We start from the raw sequence: 27,371 nt of genomic DNA on the forward strand, positions 1-27,371 counted from the left end.
CACCGGCCAGTGCGTTGAACATCTGGTGTGGGGGATCTCTTGGACGTGAGCTCAGAGGATGTGGGGAAACACCTGGCAGAGCACGTGGGCTGCGGCAGGGGGGGCTCGGATCCGGGATGGTGGAGGCCGTGCGGAACGAATCTGCTGGCCGCGCCAAGCTCAGGCTGCCCACGCCAAGGACCTGCGTGGCGGTGACCCAGGGGCTCTGGCCTCTGACCTTGAACCCATCAGATACAAGGCCGAAGAGAGCAAGGACCAGGGCAGGAGGCGTGGGGAGTGGGGGTGCCTGGCAGATGCCTCCGCTGTGGGATTGGGAGCTGGAAATGGGAACATCCCCTTGGAGGGGGCCCAGCCGCTCACTCCCCAGGCCCCCAAAGGCCTCCTTCGTCTGTGGAGGTGGCCTTCAGGGCTCTCCAGCAGTCTGGTTGAACAGGTGTGGTCAGGTGAAGGGAGGTCTTTCCAGGAATCCTGGGGTGGGCTTACGGGGAGCCGGCCACCGAGAACATTCTGCATTGAGGGGCAGGGAAGGAAGCGTGTGGGAGCTGAGCTGAGCTGGGAGGACGGAGGGAGCTGTAGGCCCCTTGGGCAGAGGGAAGATACGGGGGATTAGCAGGTGTGGTTTTTCACCACAACCCCTTCCCTGCTGGTGCGGCCGGGGAAGACGGGAAGCAGGGTGACCACAGCCACCCGAGAGCAGTCCTCTACCACCCCCAGGGTGAAAGCCTCCCAAAGAGAGCACGGGTATGTTCTAGAAGATCCTGATTATGTCCTGAGTGTTAGCCCTGCATAGAGGAAAGATGAGTCTTTCGTGAAAGACCCCGAGGGCCCCATAAGGGGATATACGTTTCTAAATTCCCAAGGCCTAGGCATCCTGCCTTTCCTTCCCCAGCTCCCCCTCTCCCTGGTGGCTGAGCTCGGCCTCCTGCTTTAGGCGGAATTGAAGTCGACCCTTCCTAAAGAAAGGCCTTCTGGGACCCTAAGATGGGGTCCCATGTCCTCGGCTGGGCTACCTGCTTATGTCCTAGGCTTGTTTAAACTAAAATCTTCACTGAGTTGCCCCCTTCGGCAGCTGGTGAATGTGGGAGAGCTAAGGGCTGGGCCTGTGCCCACAAATAACCCAGGAGCCCGTGTCTCAACACACTCAGTGTATGTTGCAAAAAAGCCTCCCAGTGGCCTTTGCTAATCTCCTTCGCTCCCTCCAGCCAGGTAGCAAATGTGTGCTGAGCTGCTACCTAGAGGGAGATGCGTGGGATGAGGAGAAGCGAAGTAGGCAGAGGGGTCCCAGGACACCTGTTTCCGCATTAGGCGTACACGGGGCTGGGGAGACAGTGAGATCTGGAAGAAGATCGGGAGGAGATCTTATAGACAACATGGGACTGGAGTTGCTCTTGGGGCATGGGCTGATTTTTCCTGGTGGAAGCTGGCGCCAGGTACCCAGATGGAGGAACGGTGTGGGTAAAAATGCACGGGCAGGAATCCACGAGGGGAGCTCGGAGGACAGTGAGCGAGAGCCCCTCCATCTGTCAGACCTATTTTATGTATTTATGCAGGGAATTTATGAGGGAAGACACCTGGGGATTTGGGCCAAGTTAGTAGAGTTCTCAAATAGCATCCCAGAGACTTCCGCCTGAAGACAACGAAGCTATAGGCTAATGCGTTTTCTAAGCATTCAGCACCGGTGTCATTTACAGATCCAATAAGGCAAGTCTGCAAAGATGCGGTCGGCAATTTTTTTTTTTTTTTTTTTTTTTTTTTTTGCTATCTCCATTTTACAGGTGAGGAAATCAAGGATCAGAGAGATTAAGTAATCAGAGAAGCTCATGGAAGGTTGAAGTCGGGAGCAAGTGGGAGGAAGGAACTGGCACATTCCTTTGTGAAACTTTGTAGCCATTATTATAGATTTATACCCTTCAGACACAATAGATACTGTACACACAGACACGATAGATACTGTACACACAGAATTTCACTGAACCCAAGAATGGGCGGGTGGGGTATTCTCTTAATTTCACTCATGAACACATTGAAGCTTGAGCCTGGCTTGGAAAATTGTCCAGTTCTCTTTCCTAAGATTTTTTTCTGTTGAACGTGAATTCCTACTGAGTTGTGCTTCATTCCATAGCTATGCTCAGGCTCTTAATACTGGTGCTTATTTGTAACAAGACCCCCTTCTTGTCCTTGTCTTCTTTTTGTGCGAGTTTGTGGGTATTTGGATATATTGTTGCCCATTCCTCCCACTCCTGCCTGAAGGGTTCCGTTTCCTACTGGATCGAAGGGGGCTAGCAGACTTCAAGGATGACGGCATGTCCCGTGAGTCGGTGACTGGTCCTCTGGTCCCCCTCCAGAAGTTTTCCTAGGCATTTCTGCTTCCTGAACTCAGGATGTCTGCGTGAAGGGGCATCCTCACGGCTCCATGGGGCCTGGCTGTCTCTGTCTTGGCCCATGTCAAGCTGCAGAGCCGGAAGGTACATCCTTGAACACATTCTGCCCTGTGCCTGCTGCTGAAAAGCCACAGAGTCCCAGGATGGACTTGGGGGACAAAGTTAGATGCCAGGGCTGAGAGGATAGAGCCGCGTCCCTGGGGAAGCTGCTGGCGGGGAAGGGCCTCTGGGGACACCGAGACTCAGGACCGGCCCCTTGTATGGGCATTTGGAGTGAGAGTTTGTCACCAACAAGTTGGGAAGAAAATATCCAGGCGGTGGGAGGGGGAGAGAATGGGGAGCCAGGCAATTTGCTGGAGGGACAGATTTCCAGTTGGAGCCTGAGCTTCATCTTTCAGCACCTAGCTGCTCAATTCCAGATGCTCTCCTCGGGGAGTTCTCCAGCTCTTTACTCTCGGCCGGAGCAGTCAGTGCTTAATGAGAGTCAGAAGGGGTCCTGTCACCGTGGGAAGGGCCAGCGCGACCCGTAGATGAAGGGAGTGGGTACGGAAGGCAGGGTGGGTGAGGGAGGCCCCCGTGGCTGTCAGTGCCCAAGCTCAAGGTCAAGCTCCACAGGGTAGCACCTGGGTGGCCAGGGCGGGGGGGCACGTCTGAACTTCCCCCTCTTCTTCTCTGAACTCCTCGTGTCAGGAAACGTGAGCTGGAAATCACCCCAGAACAGACAGTCCTCTGCTGATCCTCTCTCCGTCCTTTCCAGAAACAGCAGGGTGTCTTATTTATGTATACGTCTCGGTGGGAACACGGCGTCTTGGAGTCCTAGCCCATTACCCCTCGCCTCGGGGCGCACACGTGCCCCGGAGTGGACACCGGGTGCGTGTCGCACTTTGTCCCAGGAGACTGCAGAGGCATTCTGTTGGGGAGACCGGGTGCTGGGAGGGGGGCTCAGGACGCGGGTCTCAGAACTGTCCTGGTTCAATGTGGTCCTGGTTCCTGGGGCCAGTCTTGGAGCCAGGACGTAAATAAGGCTGCTCTTTGGAACTTTCTGGATCCTTTCCCATTCTCACTCATCTTTCCTTTCTTTTTACTGCTCCCTCAGCCGCCCTTCTTCCTCCCTCTCTGTCGTGTTCTTCTCCTCACGTCCCCAGCAGGGATTCGGGGGGAAAGTTCTCATCCATTTGCTCACGTGCCAGATACTAAGTGAGCACCTGCTGCGTGTTGTGCCCGCTGCTGGGGCACAACTTAACAACTTCACAACACACACGGGTCTCCGACTTGAGCACCGCCCGCCCCCTTTTGCCAAGGCCTCAAACTGGGCAGGGGAGTCCCAGTCCAGCGAGGGGAGCCTTGGGATGGGACCCAGCCTGGCCAGTGGCAGCCTCAGGTTCTGTCAACCCGAGTCGGTTTCACCCTGCAGGTCCTCTTGTTTTCCGTGCCCAGAAATCATCCAGGGATTGCCTTGGAAGAGTCGTTTACTGGGACAGCTAGTTCATGCTCTGCTCTTCCGTCCATGGGCAGATGAGCGGGTTGGCTGCAGACCACAGCTGGTCCACAGCTGGTCAGGGCACACGCTTACCTGCTTATGCCCTTGTGCGATACCAGAGGGGAAATGAGTTCTACCCCCGCGGCCGCCCATTGGCGGGAAAGGAGATGTAGCCCCTGGGGCCTTGAGAAGCCGGGAGGGCGCATCTGGAAGGGCGGGCAGCAATTCCGACCTCTAGCAAAAGCAGAAATCCTGCTCTCTCACCCGGCAGCGTCCTTCCCGCTCAAAGATGCAGAGCTGGCCCTCTGTCTCCCTCCTGCCACCGCAAACACCCACTGTTGGAGCCCCGAGAATGTTATTCTTCCATTTAAAGACATTCCATTTCATGTGTAATTAAATGTGTGGTATTGAATTGATGTTTTCTTCTGAGCATTTTTGGCAGCCCGGGACCCTCGGGTCTGGCTAGTGCAAAGAAAACACATACTTCTCTGAGATCCTCCCTTCTTCTCTGGTTCCCTCTCTGCACCACCCCCTACCCACCCTTCTTGCCAGGACTCCCCCCCACCCCACTGTCCATCTCGCACACGGGCACCCTCTGGACTCACCTCATAATGTGAGAGCCCCGAGGCTGAGGAGACCCTCTCTTGTTCTGCGAGGCATGGGGTCTTGCATTCGTGCCTTCTGGGTCATCCTCCTCTCCAGAAGCCGACTTTGCTGCTGCTCTCAGGCTCAGGGAATGACGACCCGTGGTGGCAGGGACGAGAGAAAGGATTCTCTCCATGTCCTTATAGATGTGATCGGTTTCCGCCATGGTCTCTGCTGGTTCAGAAGGCAGCGTCCTCCCCAGGGTAGGAACGGCAGAGCCTGGTGAGGGGGAGGCTGTCGTGGGGGGGGGGTGGCCTGTCACCGCTGGGCGACCTTGAGCAAATTGCTTCATCACCTTGAACTTGGGCAGCACGTTGTGTTTAAGACCACTGTGAGGACAAACGTGACAAGGTGTGGTGAGCACTTAGCACGGGTCCTGGCTCCGATGGGACTTGTCTGTATTGTTAGCAAGGGCATCAGGGGATGACGAGAAGCTCAGAGAGACAAGCATGGAGAGAGACAGAGGCGATGGAGGAAAGAACTGAGACGTCTCCACAATGAGGCTGGGACCGGGTTAGGCACTGGGTGTGACAGTGGGCCAGGCGAGCAGGGAAGGCAGGGTGGCCAGGAGAACCCATCAGGCCCCAGCTAAGAGAGAACCTGGCTGGCCCTGAGGGGTGCTGGGAGGACCTGCTTCTGGGTCCCTCAGGAGAGCAGCCTTCAGGGAGGGATGGTCTCCAAGCTGCCTGAGTGCGTGGCCTCCTAGGACAACCGTCACCCAAGGCACTGAGGTGGCCGATGGCCTTCTATGAGGACATAGAAGGACTGAGGCAGTGCGCCAGCCTTGGGGCCGTGACTTTGCTGCCTGACACAGAGTAGAGTCGGGACCACCATTCTTCATAACCGCCGACCCTGGGGCGCCTGGTTGTTTCTTTTCTTCCTGATCAATAGTAATCTTTAGTAGGTGGCTGTCTCTGCCTTCGACGTCTTTATTCCGCTGTCTGACCAACCTCCTCCCGCAAACTATTTTGGACTCTGTAGAGGGAGGAGGTTGGACATCATGGTGGCAGGTGTGGACCGGCTGCTGGGAGCCCCCCGAGCTGGCACTGACTCCCCCTGGGGCAGCCTCAGCCATTTTATAGCAGGAGAACAAACCCTCTTCGGGTTTCTTTCCAAGTCACTCTTTGGTTCTCAGTAGACTGAGCTCTCGGGTCAAATGAAAATCCTGTAGAAGGGAAGGAACACACTTGTATTAAGTGCCCGTTATGTTTCGGACAGTTCCGACGGCCTCTATTATCCAGAAAGCGCGCCTCTGTCCTCCTAAAACTCAGCTGCGGAGATACTCACATACCCATTCTACGGATAAGGAGCCACGGCTCCGCGGTGGATACGGCAGTGAGCGGCAGGATCCGGGCTCCCATATAGACCTGTCTCTCTTCCCCAGTCGTCCGTGGCTCAGCTCCCCGGTTTTTCGTGGGTTTTACGCTTCCTCTTCATGCCTGATCAGCAGCACCGAGCGGTTTCTGCCGGGCACCGCCCTGTTCTCCCAGAACACGGAGGTGAGGCTTGCAGTGGTCGCTGACGTCACCAGCCACGTCTGTCTGTCCTGCAGACCGGTGCAGGTCACAGAAAGTGCTGGGCGAGTCAGCTCGGGTGCACACGGGGAGGGCGAGGGGATGACCACAGTCTGCCCACTGAGCTCTGCGGCCTCTGAGGTCTTCTGGACGGAGGTGGCTGCGACCTCCTTGAATAGTGATTCCGCCCTAGGTCAAGCTCACTCCAGGCCCGGAAGACCTCGCAGAAGTGAATCCCATACATATGGTATAATTATCTTGGTCCTCGGTGCAGAGGAGAATTCATGCAGCGGTAACTGAAACAGAACTCCTCGTTGTGTTTTGTCTGAGGAACTGGTTGTCCTGCAGGAAAGAGAAACTCCACGGATGACTTCCTCTGGCAGAGCCCAGAAGGGGGCCGTGTTGAAGGAAGAAGCTAGGGGAAGAGTCAGGATAGAAAGTCCCAGGAGCTCCGTGTCGTCTCCCAGAGACCGCTCCCCCTGGTCACTGGCCCCCCGCTATCTGCCGCTGCCCCTCCTCCCTGGAGATTAAGAGGTGTTCCCACGGCTGGGCCCTATATCCCTCCCCTCCTCCTCCCCTGCCAGGGTCCCAGCGTCTGAGCCCTGTGACCCAGACTCTGCTGGGCCAGCCAGCCAGGCAGTAAAAGGAGATTGATGCCCTCTCCTCCTAGGAGAATCCATCACTTCTTGGCGGGCAGGTCAGATGGCTTCACCAGAGGCAGCTTTGAGCAGCGCCGTGTGAGCTAAAAATAAGCGCAAAAAGAGGCCCAAGTAGACAAGAGGATGTCGGAAATGGGAATGGCTCTCTCCAGCCGTCTCCCAGGGCCCGAGCAGCGCCCTTTCCTCCTGCCCTGGTCCCCTCTCACCGCTCCTCCCCTGGGGTCTCTGGAAAGGAAGCTCCTTCCTTCTCCCTTGGGCTATAGAGCCCCAGGAGGAGAGGGGTAGGAGAAGTCAGACAGGGCTGGAAGAAGGGGAAGATGAAGGGTTGACTTTCTGTGGACCGAACGGTCTTAGTGGCCTCAAATTAGGGGAGGACAGAAGAAAGGCCATCCTGAGTACTGGAAGGAACTCGAGAGCGGGAGCCACGTAAAGGAGAGAAGCCTTCCTTGGCCATGCTCTGTGAACATTGGAGAGTTAGCCCTGCCTCCCTTTTCTCATCTGTGAAAGGGGCACAATCACCCTCGGCTCTCGTGGTTATCATCAGAAGTGGATGTTGACCACGGGGTAGGAGCAGCCACCGATGAACTTCCCTTTGCCCTGCTTCTCCCTGCTTAGGTTCAGGGATAAGCTGCTGCTCAGATGATGTTTTGGAGTCTACAGTCTTGTTGGTACACGGGGCTGTCCATATAGAAGTGACTTGCCTACGCGTTTGGCATACACCCAGCCTCTCTCCCCATTTGCCATGCGGAGCTCCTCATCCCCACGACTGGCGGGGTGTTCTCTCCTGGGGGAGGATTTATGCTCAAATGGAATCTATATTTATTTTTCATCCCTCCTGCTGCCCTTTCTAGATCTCACTCCCCCTTTTGGAGACTAGGCTCAGGTATTGCTCTCAAAATACTTCTCCCCAAAGACAACTAGAGTGAGCCAGGCCTGTTTTATTCTGAGCCCCCAGGTGTTCCTGGGTCTCTGAAAAAGGTCCCTTTGCAAATCTGGGGGAGGCTTCTGCTCCGTGCTTGCGGAGAGCAGCAGAGGTCCCAGGAACCTGTGCCCCCGCTAATGCATTCAAGGCCCACGGCCATTACCCCTCTCCTGTGGTTGGGGTTCTGCTGCTGCCAGGCTCTCAAGTTCTGAGGTATGGAGGGAGGGTTGAGAAATGGCTCCCTGTTTGCTGCGTCCACTTGACTTGTCTGAACCTTTCCGGGCTTGGGATTCGTGCTGCTGAGGGAGGGAGGGGAGCTGGTGGGCTCTAAGACACGGGCCAGCCCAGGCAGCTGAACAGAGCCCACTCTCCGTGGAATTCCTCCGTCCCTCTGCCCTCCTTCTCCATTCGTGGCAGCTGAGAGTGAGAAGAGCTCGGGGGGCTAATGAGGTCGCTCAGCCTAGAGTTGGACTAAGGGATCCAGGAATTTATATCCTGTTGCTTTGCCTTTGTGGAGATGTGTCTAGGACATAAGGCAAGACAGTCATGACCTTCATTCATCGCATGGCTGAGCCGTTGAGTCCCCGAGAGGGACCTTGACTCAGCCTTGGCCGTGCAGCTAGGTGGGGGAGAGGAGCCCCTGGTCAGTCGAGGACTGCAGGCCTTCAGGTGGCGAGAAATGAATAAAACATCTGTGGGTGTGGGGCTGTCCGTTGAGAGCTGGCTAATCCCTCCCCTGCAAATGCCATCCTGCTGCAGTGGGTCTCGAAGTGGGGTGCCCCGATCAGCTCTGCTGGTGTCACGTGGGCACCTGCTAGAAAGGCAAGTTCGCAGGCTCCAGCCTGGACCTAGTGAACGGGAAACTCTGGGAGAAAGGGCCCAGCAGTGTGTTTGAACGAGCCTCGTAGAAGATTCTGTCGCAGCTCAAGTTTGAGAACGACGCTGCCCTCTTACAGTGCCGAGGGAGGCTGGGGTTGGGTTAAGTCTAGGACCAAAGGGGGCTTGTCCCCGTGTGGTTTGGCTACTCTGGAGTGTCCCGATGCTCTGGATTCCAGTCCCGACTCAGCCACCAGGTGCGGACTTCTGACTTGGCCCTTGCTTCCCTTGTAAAATAATATCCATAACGATGCAAAGACCAAAACGCGCTGCCGTGTTAGAGGACTCGAGGAATTACAAACCTTCACGTAGCCAGCGCACGTAGCAGGTAAGTAGAACTTGCGTGTCCTCCCACAGCCATTTTATAGACAAGGGAACCGAGTCCTAAGATGTTTTGTGAGGAGCCCGTATGGTGCGGAGGATCCTGGTCTGGTCTGGGTGTCCCTGACTTCTCACTCCTCCCCAGTCCCGGCACATTCAGAGGTGTGGACTTGGCCTCTCACGGCTGCCTTCTCGGCCCGTCTGCGTTCCACGGCCGCGCCAGGATGCTCACCTTGTAGGACCCCGTGCGTCATCGCTGGTCACCTGGGAACGATTAGGAAGCAAAGAGCAGATGGCCTCCTCTGAGTGGCCCTGACCTCCCATTTTCTCTCAGCGGGAGACTCTTTGGCTTTCCCCTTCAAGGCCAACAAATCCCATTCCTCAGAGGCTAAGAAATAGTGACACAGGGAGTAAAGAAGAGAACGGATTTTTAATTCGGTTGTTGTGCAGACTGGGGCAGAGCCCTGCTGTGTACTCACGTGGCCCGCGCCTCCGGGAGCCTGTAGGTCCGTCTTGCTGGGGAGGAGAGAAAAATGGCCTGCAAATGCTTCCTCCCACAGATCCTGCCCGGCAGGTCATCTGGGACACGGTGGGGAGACCGAGAACTCTGACGGAAAAAACAAACAAACCAAAAGATTTGTGGAGTCTGTTTTGGAAGGAATTCCCTAGCCAACCCAAACACCAATCTGCACCACGTCTGTTCCTGTCCCCTGTCTCCTCGCTCATGGGGATGGTTGGCTTGCCACCCCCTGTCTTCAGTTCTCAGTTTTTGACAAGTTCCATTGAGGCAGCACCCTCCCCGCCCCCCGCTCTGTCACAGCTCTTCCTAACGTCCCTACAGGTGGGCGGTGGACGTCTGCCTGTTGCGCAGTCATGGGAAGGTCAGTGATCAGTTTCCATCCAGGCGTGTTCCTTTCATCGCCAGCCCATGGCTCATACTAGCCCCCTGTAGGCTTCTGTCCTGGGGTCCCATCCTTGCTTTCTCCCGGCAGACGGACTTTAACAGGCTTGCTAAGTCAGCAGAGGCAGTGGCAACCCTTCTCTGTGGAGACCATGTTTCCGGGGCGCTCTCTGGTCTTGGCTTTCACGATCTCATTGGTTTTTCAGAAGAGCGGGATTTGTCAAGCAGAGGCTTCCCCCAGATAATTTTAGCTCCACTTCATAGTCTCCACCACAAAGCAGACACCTTGCTAGGACGGATACAGCTGCTGCTGTGTAACAAGAGCCCGTGTGTGTCTGTGTGTGTATGTGTGTCTGTGTGTGTGTGTCATTTTTTTTAAAGATTTTATTTATTTATTTGACAGAGGGAAAGATCACAAGTAGACAGAGAGGCAGGCAGAGAGAGAGGAGGAAGCAGGCTCCCTGCGGAGCAGAGAGCCTTATGCGGGGCTCGATCCCAGGACCCTGAGATCATGACCTGAGCCGAAGGCAGCGGCTTAATCCACTGAGCCACCCAGGCACCCCCGTGTGTGTGTCATTTGATTGTCCCAGGTGCTAGGCTGAAGCCTTCAAGCAGGCTCTCTCATTTAATCGTTATAGCAATTCAGCAAGGAAGGCATATGGATGAATGTTAATCCCATTTTACAGATGAGGACATTGAGGCTCTGGGATGCCATCACTTTCCCAAGCTCAAAAAAACCAACAAGGAGGTGGCGGGGCCCGGGATTCAAACCACACTATTGGAGGTGCAGCCCGTGAGCCCAGGACACTTGGGCATCCCCGCAGATCTTGTTAGACCTGCAGATGCTCAGACCTCCCGAGTCAGAACCCGCACGATGCCCAGGGCTTTCTGGTGCCAGTGGCTGCTGAGACTGCCCTATACGTGCAGCTGATTGTTCCAGAATCCTGTGCGTGAACCCCGTGGACTCTGTTTTCTAGCAGAGGCCGCTGTAGTATAGACAGGTTAGGAGTGGGTCAGGGCAGGGCTGAGACTGATTTGGTTCTGGGTCGGACTCACGCCCCCCCACGCCCACGCAAGGCCGGTTGTCAGGAGTGATTTAGGTCCCGTGGCCGGGTCTGCCTCTCCATGTTGCAGACACAGAAGCGGCAACCCCACTGCGGTGAGGACAGGTGCCTGGAACTGACGGGCCGCTCTCTCTCGTCTTCTGTCCCCTCCTACAGACGTGCAGCACATTAAGAGAAGGGACATCGTGCTGAAGCGGGAACTGGGCGAGGGAGCCTTCGGGAAGGTCTTCCTTGCCGAGTGCTACAACCTCAGTCCGACCAAGGACAAGATGCTGGTGGCTGTGAAGGTAATTCCCCGAGGTCTGTGGGCTGCCAGGAAGGAGGGGGGCGGCTGGGGGCCGGGGAGCTGGCAGCAGAGGCTCGCTCCATTCCGGGTGTGAAAGGGTTCTGGGCATTACCAGACGCAATCGGGCCCTCGCTCCGAGGTCAGTGAGGTATCCTCTGGCTCGGAAGGCTGGAGCTGCATCCCTGAGCAGCCTGAGAATAAACTTGCTCAGTGCGCCTCCATAGACACGGGATGGTCCGGTGAGTGAGGATGTCTTTAAACAGCTTGGACCAGGGAAGTGGAAAGATTTCTAATTTTGTCCCCCAAAGAGTCTGCGCTACCCTGAAACTTTTCATTTATAGGGTGACACGAATCCACTGGGCATTCCAGCATCCCTCGGGGGACTGGTAAATGAAATGGACATTTTTGTGCATTGAGCAGGAAATAGAACGATGGCCCCAAACCTTGGGAAATGTTTCTCGCTGAGCAGTCGGGCATTAAGGGACAGTACCCAGATTGGATGACACAGAAAAATGTGTTTCTGTTTTCATCCTTTTAAGAGAGTTTTCTTCTCTCCTTGAGTCTGGGAACCTGGAGATGAGTGCCCTGGGATTTTGCACCATTTGCCGCCCAGGGGAATCCACCATGACACCAGCCCTGGGGAGAAGACACTCATCTCCCCTGGAGAAGGGCTGAGAAATGGTGTTTTCTGCTTCTCTCGTCCTCTTTGGATTTGACTTCTTTGTGCAGCTCCCTTCCTCTTGAGTTCGCTCTCATATTGGTGCAGGTAGTTGTGGACTTTCAGAGTACATATCCAAGTGTAGCCCAAAGTTAGGTTTTCCCAAAATTGTGGTTTTAAGTCAGTTGGCAAGATTTTCTTGCAATGGGGGAGACAGAGCAGACCTCACAGCCTCTGTTATAAAGATGCTTGCCATTGGCTGGGGGGACAAGAGAATACTTAGGGAGGAAGGAGAGCGGGACAAGCGGCACAATTTGGACATCTGGGTCCTATAAACCTGGCATTCAAACCCTGTCAGGGGCGCCTGCGTGGCTCAGTGGGTTGGGCCTCTGCCTTCGGCTCAGGTCATGATCTCAGGGTCCTGGAATTGAGTCCCGCATTGGGCTCTCTGCTCAGCAGGGAGCCTGCTTCCCCCTCTCTCTCTGCCTGCTTCTCTGCCTACTTGTGATCTCTTTCTCTGTCAGATAAATAAATAAAACTAAAAAAAAAAAAAAGTCACATGATTCATATTTTAAAATCAGTGATGCCCTTTTGAAATAATCATCTGACAGAGAATACTCTTGTTCACAAGATCTCAGAGAGTCTCCTCTGATAGCCAGGTAGCTGTTGGGAGAATGAGAGAGGGGTCCAGTCTAATTCATCATCAGAAAAATGCATATTGAACCATGATGAGATACCAGTGAATGCCAAGCAGAATGGCTGAACGGTGGTGATCATAGCAAGCACTGACAAAAATAGGGCATGGCTGCATCTTCCTCCTGTGCCGGTGGGAAGGTGAAGTGGTATACGCATTCTGAAAACCAGTTTGGTTTTCTAGAACATCAGACTGTGTGACCTAGCACTTCTACTTGTAGACCTATATCCACTAGGTATTTGTCTTTCTTTCTATCATCTATCCATCCATCCATCCATCCAACTCTCCATCCATCCATCCATCCAACCATCCATCCATCCAACCATCCATCCATCCATCCATCCATCCATCCATCCATCCATCCAACCATCCATCCATCCAACCATCCATCCATCCATCCATCCATCCATCCATCCATCCAACCATCCATCCATCCATCCATCCATCCATCCATCCATCCATCCAACCATCCATCCATCCATCCATCTAACCAACCATCCATCCAACCACCCATCTATCCATCCAACCATCCATCCAACCATCCATCCATCCAACCATCCACCCACCCACCTTTATTTCTTTCTATTTTCCTCCTTCCTTCCCTCCCTCCCATCCTTCCTTCCTATTACCTAGCTAGCTAGCTAGAGATATGTCTAATAATGTTCAGAAAGCATTATTTACAACAGCCAAAAACTGGAAACAGCCCCAAATGTCCATCGGTATCCGCATGGATAAATAAAGGTTGTATGCTCATACAATAAGAAATGATTCAACTAAGAAAATGAGTGATCTATAGCTATATGTAATAATAAACAATCTCAAAAACAGCATGTTGAATGAAAAAGGACAGATCTAGAAATATATATATATACATATATATCTCTCTCATCACCATGATATATACGATGTTATATATAATATAATATATAATAAAATATAATTATATTGACTATAATTATAATTATGTTATAATTATTAATATATTAATTAATATATAATTATAATAATATAAGGTTATATATATGATCCCCCTTATTTCAAGTTTAAAAAACAGATAAAACTGAACTCTAGTGGTTAGGGATTTATACTTAGGTAGTAAAAACTTTTTGACAAAAGCAAGCCCATGACCTCTGTAAGTCAATGTAGTGGTTACCTTTGGGGGGAGAGAGGGAATATTGGAAGAGTGGGGCATGGGAGGTTGGCAGTGTTTTATTGTCTCCTTACACTGAGGATATACAAATGTTAGTTTGTAACAGTTCAGTGTGCTGTAAAAGATTTTTCTTTCAATGATTGATCATGTTCTTAAAAATATGCTTCATTTACTCATCCCATAAATATTTATTGAACACTTACTATGTGCCTGGCACCGAGTGAGGCACTGGGGGTGGAGGAGGCAAGAGGACACACAGGGCCATGTAGCTCCCATCTCAGGATCCTAGAACATGAGAGCCCAGAAGGGATCGGTGAGGAGGAGGAGGGCCGTGTTCAGGACGATAACAACAGCATCTAATGGGGAGTGTTGGGGTCCGTTATCAAAGGAATGAGACTGAGACAAAGTGAAAGTTATGCAAAGCCTTATCCTATGCCAAGCATTAGAAGTCAGACTGACTAGCCAGGGCAGCCTCCCAAGAGAGCAACCCCCTCCAGATCTCACAGGCTGGTTTTATAGGGCATAACCGCAGACCCAAGGTACGTGACTTCTATTGTTAAGGCATTTACTCCCGGAATCGATACCCGGAACCACACCAGGAACTCCTGGGGCGTTTATTCCCGGAATGAAGTCCGTGGATGTAAATGACAATATGGCTACCCAGGCAATATGGAGTTGCTCTGGCTAAGCAGGCCCTAGTAGTTAAACAGGTTTTAACATTAAATTGGCCCTAACAGGGAGCACCGATTTTGGCCCCACTGTCAGTAATGTGTGCGGGTTCGTGTTTGGCTCTCACAAACCACCCTAAGTGTCAGGCGCCATCACTATCCCCATTTTACAGAAGCAGACACTGAGGCACAGAAAGAAAGGTCAGGGAATTCGCCCAAGGTCCTGCAGCGAATCAGCGGTGGGAGCACCTAAGATGCGGGCAGCCCCTCTCCTTCACAGAGGAGGGGAGGAGCCCCTCGTCACGGCCTTTCCCGGTTCCCTCTGTCTCAGCAGGCTGTGTTCTGGGTGAATCTCAGCATCGCTTTGAGTCATGAATTCTTCTTGTGGTTTTATCTAGTGTAGGGTTTGTCCTGTCTGTGGAGGCTTTTGTTTTAACTTCCATGAACTGTATAATCTGCTTCCAAGCTATCTAATTGGTTCATGGTGTTTTGGTTATCTTAATTTTATTTCTCCCTGTTTTGGCTGCATACCATCTTGTTGGGTTTTTGGTTTTTGTTTTGCTTTGTCTTTAGTAATTATTTCTTTACTGTCTTTGAGCAATTTTACTTATTTTAACATCTCTATCAGCCTGTTGCTATAGAATTAACTTTATTCATGTGGTGGGTGTTGATAATTTTAAACATTTGGATCTAACCTTCTCTTTCTTCCAGTATGCGTGGACTGCAACTCTTGAGTTCCTTTTCATTTGGAGAGTTGTTTTGTTTTTGTTTTGGGTGTTCATGATTTCTAGTTTCAGTTAGTTTACCGTGGAACAGACACTGAAAATATTTGTGAGACAATCTGAGGGCAGAATCTCAGATTTTTAGTATTTTCCCAATTTCTTAAAAAATAGGTTTTCCTCTTAACACTTTTTAACCACTGACCTTTAGCAGGTCTTTCCAGAGTCTTTACCTGCATTGGGCTCCCTGCTTGTTGGAAGCCTGCTTCTCCCTCTCCCACTCGCCCTGCTTGTGTTCCCTCTTTTGCTGTGTCTCTCTCTGTCAAATAAATAAAGTCTTTAAAAAATTAAAAAATAAAGCCTTCACCTTAAGTTCCATAAAAACAGGCAACTTGGGGTGCCTGGGTGGCTCAGTCATTAAGCGTCTGCCTTTGGGTCAGGTCATGATCTCTGGTTTCTGGAATCAAGTCCCATGTGGGGCTCCCTTCTCAGTAGGCAGTCTGCTTCTCCTTCTCCCTCTGCTGCTCCCTCTGCTTGTGCTCTCTTGCTCCCTCTGTCACATTAAAAAAAAAAATCTTGAAAAAATATGGATTTTTTTTTTTTTGAGAGAGAGAAAGCGCAAGTGAGCACAGATGGTGGGGGAGGGGCAGAGGGCGAGGGACAGAGAGAATCTTAAGCAAACTCCTCACTGAGCACAGAGTCCAAGTTAGGGCTTGACTTCATGACCCCAAGATCATGACCTGAGCTGAAATCAAGAATCAGACTCTTAACTGAGTGAGCTACCAAGACCGTCTCCAAAATTACTCAGATCTTTTTTTTTTTTTTTAAAGAAAGACAAGAAAGAAAACCAGCCAACTCTTTGTACTCATATTTCATTGGTTTCTTTGATGTTTCATTACATTAAGCAATGACATTAACAGATGGATCATAAATGATTTTGGGAAACAATCACAGCTGACCCTTGGCAAGCTCCCCTCTGGGACAAAGATATCTGTCTGGGTATCCAACTAGCAGGAGTATTCAAGGCATAATGGGTTTCAGTCAGGGTGTTCCTGAGAGGTAACAGACAGTACCAATTAATTTGGCCAGTCATGTGGATATAACTTAGTGGAGAGGCTTTTTCTGGCCAAAAGAACGCATGTGCAAAGGGCCTGAGGCAGGTAAAATTTGGTGGGTACCAAGGACAGAAAGACCAATGAGCCCAAAGTGTAGTGAGTGAAGGAGAGGAAGGGCATGGAAGAAAGGAGGTAGAGAGAGATGGGGAGACCTGACATTTAGAACCCATGACTGTGTTAAGGGGCTTGGACTTTATCCTAAAAACAATGAGAACCCAATGGCCAGTTGCAAACCAGGAAGCCAGATGAGAGAAGGGTACCTGTGCTTCTGATAACTTATCCAGCGTCCTCTCTCATAAAATCATTTGGGAGTGTCAACGAAGAGAAGTGACCGTGGATTTTAAGAGAAAAGGAGAGAGATGATTTTTATGCTTAAAAAGTGTAGATTGGGGGGCGCCTGGGTGGCTCAGTGGGTTAAGCCGCTGCCTTCAGCTCAGGTCATGATCTCGGGGTCCTGGGATCGAGTCCCGCATCGGGCTCTCTGCTCCGCGGAGAGCCTGCTTCCCTTCCTCTCTCTCTGCCTGCCTCTCTTGTGATTTCTCTCTGTCAAATAAATAAATCTTTAAGAAAAAAAAAAAGTGTAGATTGACGTGTGTGTGCGTGTGTGTGTATTTGTGTGTGTGTGTGTGTGTGTGTCTATGTGTTTGAATATATAAGTCTGAACATTTAGGAATGTGTGTCTCTCTGCTCATATTAAATGAGTTTCAGTATACTAATGAAATCTGAAACTGAACACTTTGAAACTGTTTTTTTTTTTTTTTTTTCTTTGAGAGAGAGAGAGGAAGCACGGGTGGGGCAGAGGGGGAGGGAAAGAGAGAACATTATGCAGGCTCATGCTCAGGGTGAAGCCCATTGAGGGGCTTGATCTCACGACCCTGAGATCATGCCCTGAGCTGAAATCAGGAGTCGGAGCTGAGCCACCCAGGCGCCCCAAGAAATTCAGATGTTCTTGCCATCTGGACTGCTTCCCTTCTATCTAACCAAACGGACCCATGGAAAACCAGGGCTGGGGTGGGCATGAGATATGATCCACATGGACGGGAAGATCAGAAAGCACAATTGTCCTCAAACTTTGGGGGAAAAGAAAGGAGATGAGGTGTGGGGTAAATTCCAGACCTCTTTGATCTATGGATACTGCTCAGAGGACCGAGGGGAACCTCCTTGGTTTCAGAGACCCTCTGGCGAGACCTGGCTCCCTACAACTACAGTTGGCAACCATGTTGAGCCCCGGTTCTGCCCCTGTGTGCCCCTGCCCCAGTGTGCTCACTGGTGCCCCCGACTGGTGATCCACTTTGAAGTTTCCCAGCCCCGAAGAAGGGGTTGAGTGTGGACACCACGGAGAAGGGCGGGAGAGCCTCTGAGCTGATTTTCCTCCTCATTAGTCTCCTCCTGTCATCTCTGTCCCGGTTGCATCAATCCCTGGGAATTGGGGCCACCTGCAGCCCTGGCCCCCTGATGCCGCACTGACCCTTTGCCAATTACATGGAAACCACAAGTTGGACCCGGGAGCTGGAAAAACCAGCGTGAAGGCAGAAAGAGAGCTGGCAGTGGACAAGGGCTGTGGAGAGACTGGGGGACAGCTGTTGCTTTGTGCCCCGTCTCCCAAATGAGGAACCCCTATCTGCCTGGCAGTGTGGAGTGCCAGGCTTGGGGACACTGGCTGGCACTGCCCGAGAGCCGAGAACAAAAATCCCATGACTGCCATCAGCGTCCAGACGGTGCGAGAGAGAATGATTTACAGAGATGGAGAGAGGCCATTTGGCTGGCCCCAAATTTGATCTACTTTTCCCTCCCATAAATCCAGCATTCCCATAAATCTTTGTAGTGTTCCGTCCCACCCATGCTGGGTTCCTCTTCCCCGCCCCCCCCCCCCCTTCTTCTTCATGGAAATAAGTAAATCACTGGCAGTCATCTTCTAACCACGGCCCAGGCCACACGGCTCAGGAGTTGGGTCGCGGAGAGGACCCCTCTCACCATGACTCTGCCTTCTTCCACGCATAGCAAGAAGCCTTGGCAAATATCATTGCTCTGGCTGGACGTGGACTCACAGTGGCGTGCTCCTTTCTTAGCAGCTTCCCTGAGGAGGCAGCCAGAGCCGATGTGCAGAACCCATGAGCTCAGAGCCGCAAAGTCAGCCATGGGCTGGACTGCCCACCGCCCTTCCGGTCTTAGTCAGCCCTACCTGCCCAGCATCCTCATTGGGCCGGGCCCCTCTACCAGAGCAGTGTGTCCTGCCTGGTGGCCCTGTCTTCTGCCCTTTGATACCGCCCTTTAACATCTGTGCCCCCCATTCTCTTTGGGGACAAGCCTAGTGGCCGATTCATCTGGTAAATTAATTCAAGCTGATATGCTGGCCGGGAAAGTGTCCCCAGGCTCCAGATCCAAGCTGTGGCTCCTTGCATGGTCTTTGGCAAGTCAGTCTCCCGTTCTGGACCTCGGCTTCCTCACCTGTGAGGTGGGAAAGCTGCATTAGATAAATCCCAACATTTCTATCAACGGTAGAATCATTTCATCAAACACTTTTTCGGTGAATGCTCCAGGGTTTGAGAAGAGTGAGTGGTGGTACTGGCCGAAGTCGGAGTGGATTTGATTTCTGGCTGAGGGACCATGGCCCTAAGACACTGGCACAGACCCCGGGGGTCCGGGTTAATGGTAGCTTCCGTCATTTGAGATGTGCGAATGCGCGCTGCCTCCCAGGCGGGGCTGGGCCTCAGTTTCTCCAGCTCCGGAAGTGAGCAGGTGGAAGGAAGCTGGTGATATTTAAGGCCCTTTTCGTGCTCAAAAGGCATCATCTGTAATGTGTGCTGGTGACTGAGGGAGGTCTGATGGTCCTTACCACATAGGATTTTTGCCCATGCACAACCCCGCAGCAAGGCAGCCCTGTGGATTCCGGTTAATGGGCGTGGCCAAGGCGACGGAAAGACCCCTGGCTGGCCTGGCCTTTCAGGAGTAACACGATCTACAGGGAAGGTCGGTCTGCCTCAACCACCAAAAAGACCAGATGTTTGGCAGAGAGGATGCGAACCAGTCCCATGCCTGTCTAGATGTTCACGAATCTGAAAACAGCTTGCAAACTTCATACTCCCTCCCTCATGGCCTGGTGTTGTGTCTGGTGAGGGGACGAGACTGTGTTGGTGGGAGCAAGTGGCTGTTTGGCCCCATTTGCCTTCTGAGCTCGCAGGGAAGGGAGGGAAGCCTGAAATGTGTGCACACCCCTGCCCAGGAAGAGAACCTCCCCCAACCTCCTTTACTGCTCATCCTCCTTCTGGCCGACCCAGCTGCATCCCCGTGGCGCAGAGGGGCTCTGAGCCTTCTACTTCGGTCTCACTGTCCCCTTCTGGTGCTTGAGCGCCCGCACTCACACCTGACACCCCTCCTGACTGCTGCTCTTCCATTTATCTTCCTGGACCCCATTCGAGGTCTTCCATTCACCCTGGGCTCTCCCAACCCACAGGGGCTATGCTGTGGTGTTCTAGTGTCTGCGAGATGCCCACCTGCCCATCCTGCCCTGGGACTTCGCAGGACTTGACCCCATCCTGGTTCTGGGCAGATCCTGAAGCTGCTGCCGGTTCACTGCCAATTCCCACATTCCCACGGCTGCAGTCACCAACCCACCCCCCCATCCCAGCGCCTCCTTCGTTTTCCCGCTCGGAGGACACAGATGCCTTCTAGAAGCCAGCATGTTGATGTTTCTCTGCAAACATACACTCCTTCACAATCTAAAATCAGGGAGTAGAAAAGACAAGGAGGCTTCATTATGCCCAGTTTCTCGTAGGTTCTGGGCATAGGCTAATTTACAAAGTCAAACCAATGGGATGGCGGTTTTTCTGCTGTTAGTTTTAGCTGCGGGACCATTTCTTCAAGAAGAGCTCAGGGGAAGGGGCCTTGGTCAGGCCTTCCGCATGCACGGCCCCCTCCTCTCTCCAGCATGCACGCAAACTCTCCGGGAGCGAAGGGCTCTGAGGTGACCATGCACGGAGATCACTGACCAGTGGACGGGAGGTGCGGTCAGGAAGTTGGCTTCCGTTTCTGCAAGGATGAACGGGTGAGGAAGGAAGGAATCGGGCCTGGCTGTTGTGATATCACCTCATGGCCTTTAAACCCTGACTGCAATCTGACTGGTTGGGAACCAACAGTCTTTATCATGGGCAAGTTTCTTCCCAGGAGGGGAGCAGACAGGCCCTTGCCCTCTGGTTGCTAAAAACCCATGTCCCCCGCATTGTTTCCAGGCCCTGAAGGATCCCACCCTGGCTGCCCGGAAGGATTTCCAGAGGGAGGCTGAGCTGCTGACCAACCTGCAGCACGAACACATTGTCAAGTTCTACGGAGTGTGTGGTGATGGGGACCCGCTTATCATGGTCTTTGAGTACATGAAGCATGGAGACCTGAACAAGTTCCTTAGGTAAGCGAGGACTGCTGCGCCCACCCCTAACCCCACAGCCAGCCCCCACTGAACCCCTGCAGTTCCCCTGGAGTCAGAAGTCACACAGGCCCTCTGAACGCTAAGTCTAGGGATTAGAAATGAGAAGCAACCTTTCCATCTTTCCTATCGGTTCCTGAGCTGCGAACTTCTGCTGGCCTTCGTCACTGATTTCTAGGGGGAAATACTGTGGATGCTATGACAAGGGGGTATTTTCTTTCTGACCACAAGGTGGACAGACCGTAAGAGCAGGGTCTGGAAGAGTCTAAGGAGGGAGCCCAGAGGGCCTGGCACCCTGTAACTCAACTCTGAGACTCTAGAGTCCCCTTTTCTCTTGATGATCTGAATGGTTGTCTCACTTGGTGCCTTACGTTTCTAAGTGTTGCAAAATGGAGCTAATGTCTGCTGGAAACCTTCGTGCTGGAGACTTTCCTTGGGATGAATAAGGAAGTACAAGTTTGCAAGTTCATCAGAAGACAGAGATGGTTGAGAAAGAAGAGCGGATTTTCTTCGGATGAATTTATAACCTCGCTGTCCACTGCTGTAGCTACCTCTGGATATTTGCATTTAAATTTACATGACTTAAATCAAATTTAAAAATTCAGTTCCTAGGTCACACTAGCCGCATTTCAAGTACTCAGTAGTCCCCTGGGGCTAGTGGCTACAATATTAGGCAGTGCAGCATAGAATATTTCCATCAATAAAAAGTTCAATTGGATAGCACTGTTCTAGAAAGATTAGATATGTTGTAAGGGGGTTTCCCCAAACCTGGCTCAAGGTCAGCCTGGGTTTCGAGAGGCTCTTGATGGAGCTGGTAAGAGACCGGAACCTCAGCCAGAAGATTCTGGATGGAGTGGCAGGGCAGGGGGGCAGACCGCCTTCCCCAGGGAAGATAGCTTCTCACCACTAGAGCAGAGTTCACACTTTTTGCCTCCCACATCTGCCACTTCCAAGTAGTGCCCAGATGTGGAGGGGGTGGCTGTGTGTGAGGGTGTGTGGAGTTCAGGTCCTGGGAAGCAGATGGATCAATCAGGCCCTTGACACTTAGGTTTCCTTTGATACCCATGCATCCCATCACTGATAATGACATCTTCAGAGCTCCCATGGAGGCAATGGAACATGCTAGCCCATTGGCCAAAACTTGGGGAGCATCTCCTTCAAGTGAGACATTGACTTGCATGCCGTGGTTTTGAGGGGGCCTAGAAAGGGCTGGTGGCAGATAATGAACTCTTCTTATGAACTGGGTTTCCAAAAATGGCCCCTGAGGAAAGGAAAATATCTGTAGGATGTTTTGAACCTGCTGAACTTGGGTTTTCACAATGAAATTTATTCCTTCCTTGGAGAATTCAGTCCTTGTCATCAGACAGACTTGGGTTCACGTCCTGAATTTGTCACGTCTCAGTGATGTAACCTGGAGCAAGTTATTAAACCGTAATTCTCTTCTCCAGAAAACAAGACTAATAATAACCGCTCCACAGGTTTCCTACTATGAGTACTAAGTGATTATATTTGTCAAATACCTAAATGACTTTTCCATGTAGCTGGGTATTCAGTCGATGGTAGCTACTATTAAATTATTACAATTAGTATTTTATCAGGACTGTGAACCAGGATAATTACTAATACAGGCAATGCCCTTCCTCAGTATTCAAGACCTTTATGCTGTGCTTGCTTCCCCCTGGGACGGTCCAAGGGATGTGCTCCATTTCCCAGCAACCCCACACCATAGACCAGCAGTGCCTTTAGCCCCAAGTGCCACAGACAGGCCTACGGAGAGTTCTGGGTGCTTCTGTCATGCTCAACACTAGGGAAGAGGGAGGAAGAGAGTAGAGAAGCCCGTTGGTGGCTTTTAGGGGCAGGTGGTAGCATCCTCTCCTGGTCGACCCAAGCGTGGGCTTTCCTGCTGATGCTCCTTCCTTGCGGGCTGACGCGGTAGCTCTCCTTTGGAGGGTGAAGTAGGCAGAAGCCAGAGGAGACAATAAAATGAATGTGTTCATATTTAACGACTCCTTTCAGTGGAAATTGGAGAAGCAGTAAAACAGGCCGAGGCCTCGCCGTACACCAGGGCTCCTTGGTCCACAACTTCATAAATAAGGGCTCTGGGTGTGGTTACGGCTCATTGGGCTTTCTGGAGAAAAGAGTGAATACTAAAAGTGACCTATATGACAAGGCAAGGCATTAGGATAACAAATCCGGGGCCTTGATTTGCGATGGAGGAGAAACTGGGGCTTTCCAAGGCTTCGGCTTCCCAGATCCGAAGGGTCTCTCCATCGGGCCCTGCCGCCAGCAAGAGTATCCAGTCCTAAGCAGTGTGGTGGGCAGGGTAAGAATGTGAACTCAAGGCTCCCGCTACCTACATTGCGGACTGCCCCCCCAGTGGCGCCAGCATCAGCACCGAGAGTTTGTCAGAAATGCAAATGATCGAGCTCACGCAGCCAATCAGAATCAGGGGGCAGGGCCGGGGAATCTGTTCTGCCCAGTTGCTGATGCTCCTTAGATTTTAAAGCTTTCTAGAGCCACATGTCTGGTTTCAGTCGGCCTCCGGATTACCCACTGGGCCATTGTAGCACTCCTGTGACTTTGTTCAGGTGACCTGATCATTTTATGCCCCGTTTCTTTAACTCAAAATTGGAATGGGAGGATTAAGTGAATTAATAGATTGGAGATCTGTAGAGCAGGGCTTGGACCAGTAGGGACTCCGGAAGAGTTGATTGTTTTATTAACGATTCTGTAGTGGATGTCTAGAGCTGTGGAAACTCCTTCAGAGCATTAAGATATTTAAAAGAGTGGGTTTGTTTCCTGGTGCATTAGACTATATCTGCATCATCTTAGTTGGGAATCTGGTGGCAGTGTTGTGCCCATAGGCACCCTCACATAATGTAATATTGGATAGATAGAAATAGGCAATAAGTAGGCTAAGAGAGATTTTATGCATTTCTGTGATGTATTCCAGGGAGCAGGGAATCAAGAAGGCTGCTCCCCTTGATCTCCTGAATTCCCCCTGTCCCTTGTCTTCTCTCCCACCCCTCACAGGGCCCATGGGCCAGATGCTATGATCCTTGTGGATGGGCAGCCACGCCAGGCGAAAGGTGAGCTGGGGCTCTCCCAAATGCTCCACATCGCCAGTCAGATCGCCTCAGGCATGGTGTACCTGGCCTCCCAGCACTTCGTACACCGGGACCTGGCCACCAGGAACTGCCTGGTTGGAGCCAATCTGCTGGTGAAGATCGGGGACTTTGGCATGTCCAGAGATGTCTACAGCACCGACTACTACAGGGTAAGGTGGCTTTTCCAGCTGCAGGACTCAGCAGTAGAGCTAACACCTTGCTCACATGTCTTTGTCATTGTCCATTAACCCTGTCGCTCCAGAGAACACACATATGCACCCATGCCCAGACATACACGTGATGGTTATCCTTCAGCCACTGCTACATCTTGACATACCTGTTTATTATTCTCTCGATAGCTCGTGACTCCTTTCCTCTTGGGCATTCAGCTTGCCAGTATTCTTACATTGCAAGGGCATATGCATTTTGTTCTTACATCAATACTCATTCTTCATGCAAACAAACTCATATATACATGCATATGCCCAAATGCACACGTAGTCAAGCTCAACTTGGTGCTACGTTTTAACACCTTCCAACTCAGTCCCTGATCCAGCCCGGCCCACAACACAGTTTGTTCTCTGAAATCATCTGGTGACTGTTTAGGCTTATCTTGTCTTCAAGGGTAGATCTTGATGAGAAGCCAGAACTCAGAGTAAAGTAACAAAAATCATTAATGTCCCGCTGAGCAGAATCACCTGAATGATTTAGGTAAGGATGTTATTGTTGCCAACTTTGGAGAGAGTTGGAGGTTGGCCTTAGAAAAAGCTTTCTGATTATGATAGGAGGCATCACATTCAATTTTACGTCTATAGAGTGGCCCACGTTACATTAAGACGTATCTTACTTTGCTCCCAGGATTATTTGTTCCCTTAGTCTTTGGCAGACCCCTTCCAGTGGATTATTGAGTGGTTTTGATGGTGTTATTATTGCCAGGGAAAAGACAAGTGGGCATGAGTGTTGTTTGCCACAAAAGAGGAAAATATGGGAGCAGCTAAAATGGCAGAGACGGCATTACTTTTGCAAACTGATTGGAAGGCTCCTGCCTCAAGAAATATGTAATATTTACCTTGGGGACATTGAATGGGTGAGGAGCTTGGGTAGGTGTATAAGAAGGGGGGGGGGCGGAGTTCTGGAGGTCAAGAAGCGTGGAAGCCATTGGTTTTGTCTTCTTCATAGGGAATGAATGATCATATTGTGAGTCAAAGAGCCCAGATACTATCGTCCAGTTGGCCTAAGCATGGTGGACTATAAGGCTGGGAGTTTGGGGTTAGCATGTCCGGATCTCTTCTGTCTGAATGTTCCTGATGACTTTGTCTAAACAACGTTGCCCAGACATTAGAACTGGTCCCTCAAGACACTTCCTTTTAGCCATAGCTTGAAGAAAAATGAAATATTTGAGAAATGCCCGTTGTGGCTAGAAAATGATTTGTGCATGGTACAACCGAAGGATGGAAGATGATACTATCGTGAGAGAATATGAGGCCAAGTAGACTGAAGGTAGTATGTCCGAGCAAGCTAAGCAGTGGTTCAAGCCACCCACCCTGTCCAACATCCCAGATACGGAAAAGGGAGCACGATGCAGCAGTCACCACAGATGGATGGCCAGGGCAGACCTGCCAGGAAACATCAATGCAGAGTCTTTCTGTAGCATCTAGACTAGTTTTTTCACTCATTTCCAAGAGAGGCATTGGTGTGGTTACTAGGGGCCCGCAGGCTGTAGATTTCTTAAGTCCAGCTGGAGTTGGCACCCTTTAATTGCCTTTGTGCCCTCCATCATGGGGTTTGCTGGCCTTTCCCGCTGAGCTCAGAGTTATGTTGGTCTTAATAAAAACAAGGAAGGGATTATCATTTTTTCTGTGTGTGGCAGATACGTGATTATGCCAATCTGTTCTCCACTGGCTTTACCGCGGTCTCGGCGAACGGTGTCTGGCCACAATGTGTGCTCACTCAGCTCTCAAACTTACTTCAAGGAGTGTCTGTCATGTTTCTTGATTCTGACTCAAAAGAGTCAAAAAAATCACATCTACCAGTTATCCAGTGATACTGCTTTGCCCTGGCTTTAACAGCTGGGAATGGATGCTCTTTACTCCCGGGACAGCAACAAGGGAGTGAATCCATCTTGTTTCTGTGGGCACCAGGGCTGATTGGAACTTGAGAAAGGGAGGGCAACGTGGAAATGGTCCACTCCTCAGGTATCTGCAGTTGCTTTTTCATGAGTTCCATGCCGGTGTAAGAGGAGGCCAACTGGCTTGAAAATGTGCGTCTTTGGTCCCAAGGAATATGAAATGAAAAAGTGAAAACCGTGGAACACTGCCTATCCCACTGAGGGTGGGAAGATAACGTACTTTCCATGTTCCAAGGGTAGCGTGTGTCTTATCTTCACGTTCGGTTGCTCCCGATGTCCTAATATATGCACAGCTCCCCCTCCCTCCCCCTCTGCGAAACAAAGGGCGGAAGGAGGTTTGCCAGAGGTCACCATCAGTCATGAACTCCAAAGTCTTGTTATCCACATTGGAAGACATCAGAGTGACAAAGCCGTTCTGCAAGGGGACCTAATCTTATCCCGCACCACCATTAGTGGCCTGGGGACCCCCAATGCACTTCCCCTCACCTCACTTTAATTTTCCCATTTAAAAAATGAAGACAAACATAGTCTCTTGGCAGAGTTATTTTTGATGTTAAACAAGTTACTTTGGGTAAAGAGCCTGGAATGTATTGCTTTGCTCGGTAAACTGTGGTTTCCTTCATACCCAAGGCAGGAGAACCCCAGGGATAATATGATTTCCAGATGTCATTCTTGGGTCAGGGAGAAGGACCTCCTGATCACTGGAAGATAAACTGGGATCATGTGGCTACCCCCCAAGAAATAGGGTCTTTAAGTTGACCACGTCCTGAGACTTTCCCTCCCAAGGTTTGAACTTAAATAGAGAGACTGGATCGTCAGCACTTGCTTGTGCTTCTGGTCAGTGTTTATATGGTCCTCATGATCTTACAGTGACGTTCACGTTCAGGTGATTTATGAAACATTTTTTTGTTTGGTACACCAGCTGAGGCTCTGGGGTAATGCAGTGATTTATTGTCTAACAGGAGCATTGAAGGATTCTCTCGGCAAGCTGACATCTGGGACAGATTTGCTACTGTAGGTTACTGAAATCCGTTGAGCCTAGGAGTTTGCGGGGAGTTCCTGGTGCCTGATTCAGTTAAATGCAGATAATCCGGGGCCCTCTGTGTGTGTGTGTGTGTGTGTGTGTGTGTGTGTGTATGTGTGTGTGTGTGTGTGTGTGTGTGTACGTGCACTCATGAGTGTTTATCTGCCCAGTGCAGAGTCCAAGGTGTGTATACAAAAGCAGGAAGAGAGAAGGAGCTAAGTTCCTCCTTATATACTTTCTTCTTTATTTTTAATTTCTTAAAGAGGTGCCATCTGGCTCCTGTATGAGTGATATGCAAACGATTTACAGAGGTAGGAACTCTCTAATTTCCTATGATATACGTAGAAAGTGAAAACAAACATCTCTGCACTAGAGTGACAAGTCCTTTGTCCTCTCTTCTTAAGACTATGCCCAGGGGCGCCTGGGTGGCTCAGTTGTAAGCAACTGCCTTCTGCTCAGGCCATGATCTCAGGGTCCTGGGATCAAGCCCTGCGTCAGGCTCCCTGATGCGTGGGAAGCCTACTTTTCCCTCTCCCACTCCCCCTGCTTGTGTTCCCTCTCTCACTGTCTCTCTTTCTGTCAAATAAATAAATAAAATCTAAAAAAAAAAAAAAAAAAAAAGACTATGCCCAGCAGCCA

General features: G+C 51.2%; 1 protein-coding gene across 2 annotated transcripts in view; it reads left to right on the plus strand.

Annotated features, from left to right (window-relative positions):
* Positions 1-27,371, plus strand: part of NTRK3 (neurotrophic receptor tyrosine kinase 3) — a 387,271-nt gene that overhangs the window by 304,688 nt on the left and 55,212 nt on the right. For both annotated transcript variants that reach the window (XM_046008586.1, XM_046008582.1), the window contains exons 13-15: positions 10,920-11,050; positions 20,283-20,455; positions 23,507-23,750. In XM_046008586.1, coding sequence (XP_045864542.1) covers positions 10,920-11,050; positions 20,283-20,455; positions 23,507-23,750 — 548 coding nt within the window. The remainder of the gene's footprint in view (positions 1-10,919; positions 11,051-20,282; positions 20,456-23,506; positions 23,751-27,371) is intronic.

Source organism: Meles meles, chromosome 6 (genome assembly GCF_922984935.1).
Source record: "Meles meles chromosome 6, mMelMel3.1 paternal haplotype, whole genome shotgun sequence".
NCBI lineage: Eukaryota > Metazoa > Chordata > Mammalia > Carnivora > Mustelidae > Meles > Meles meles.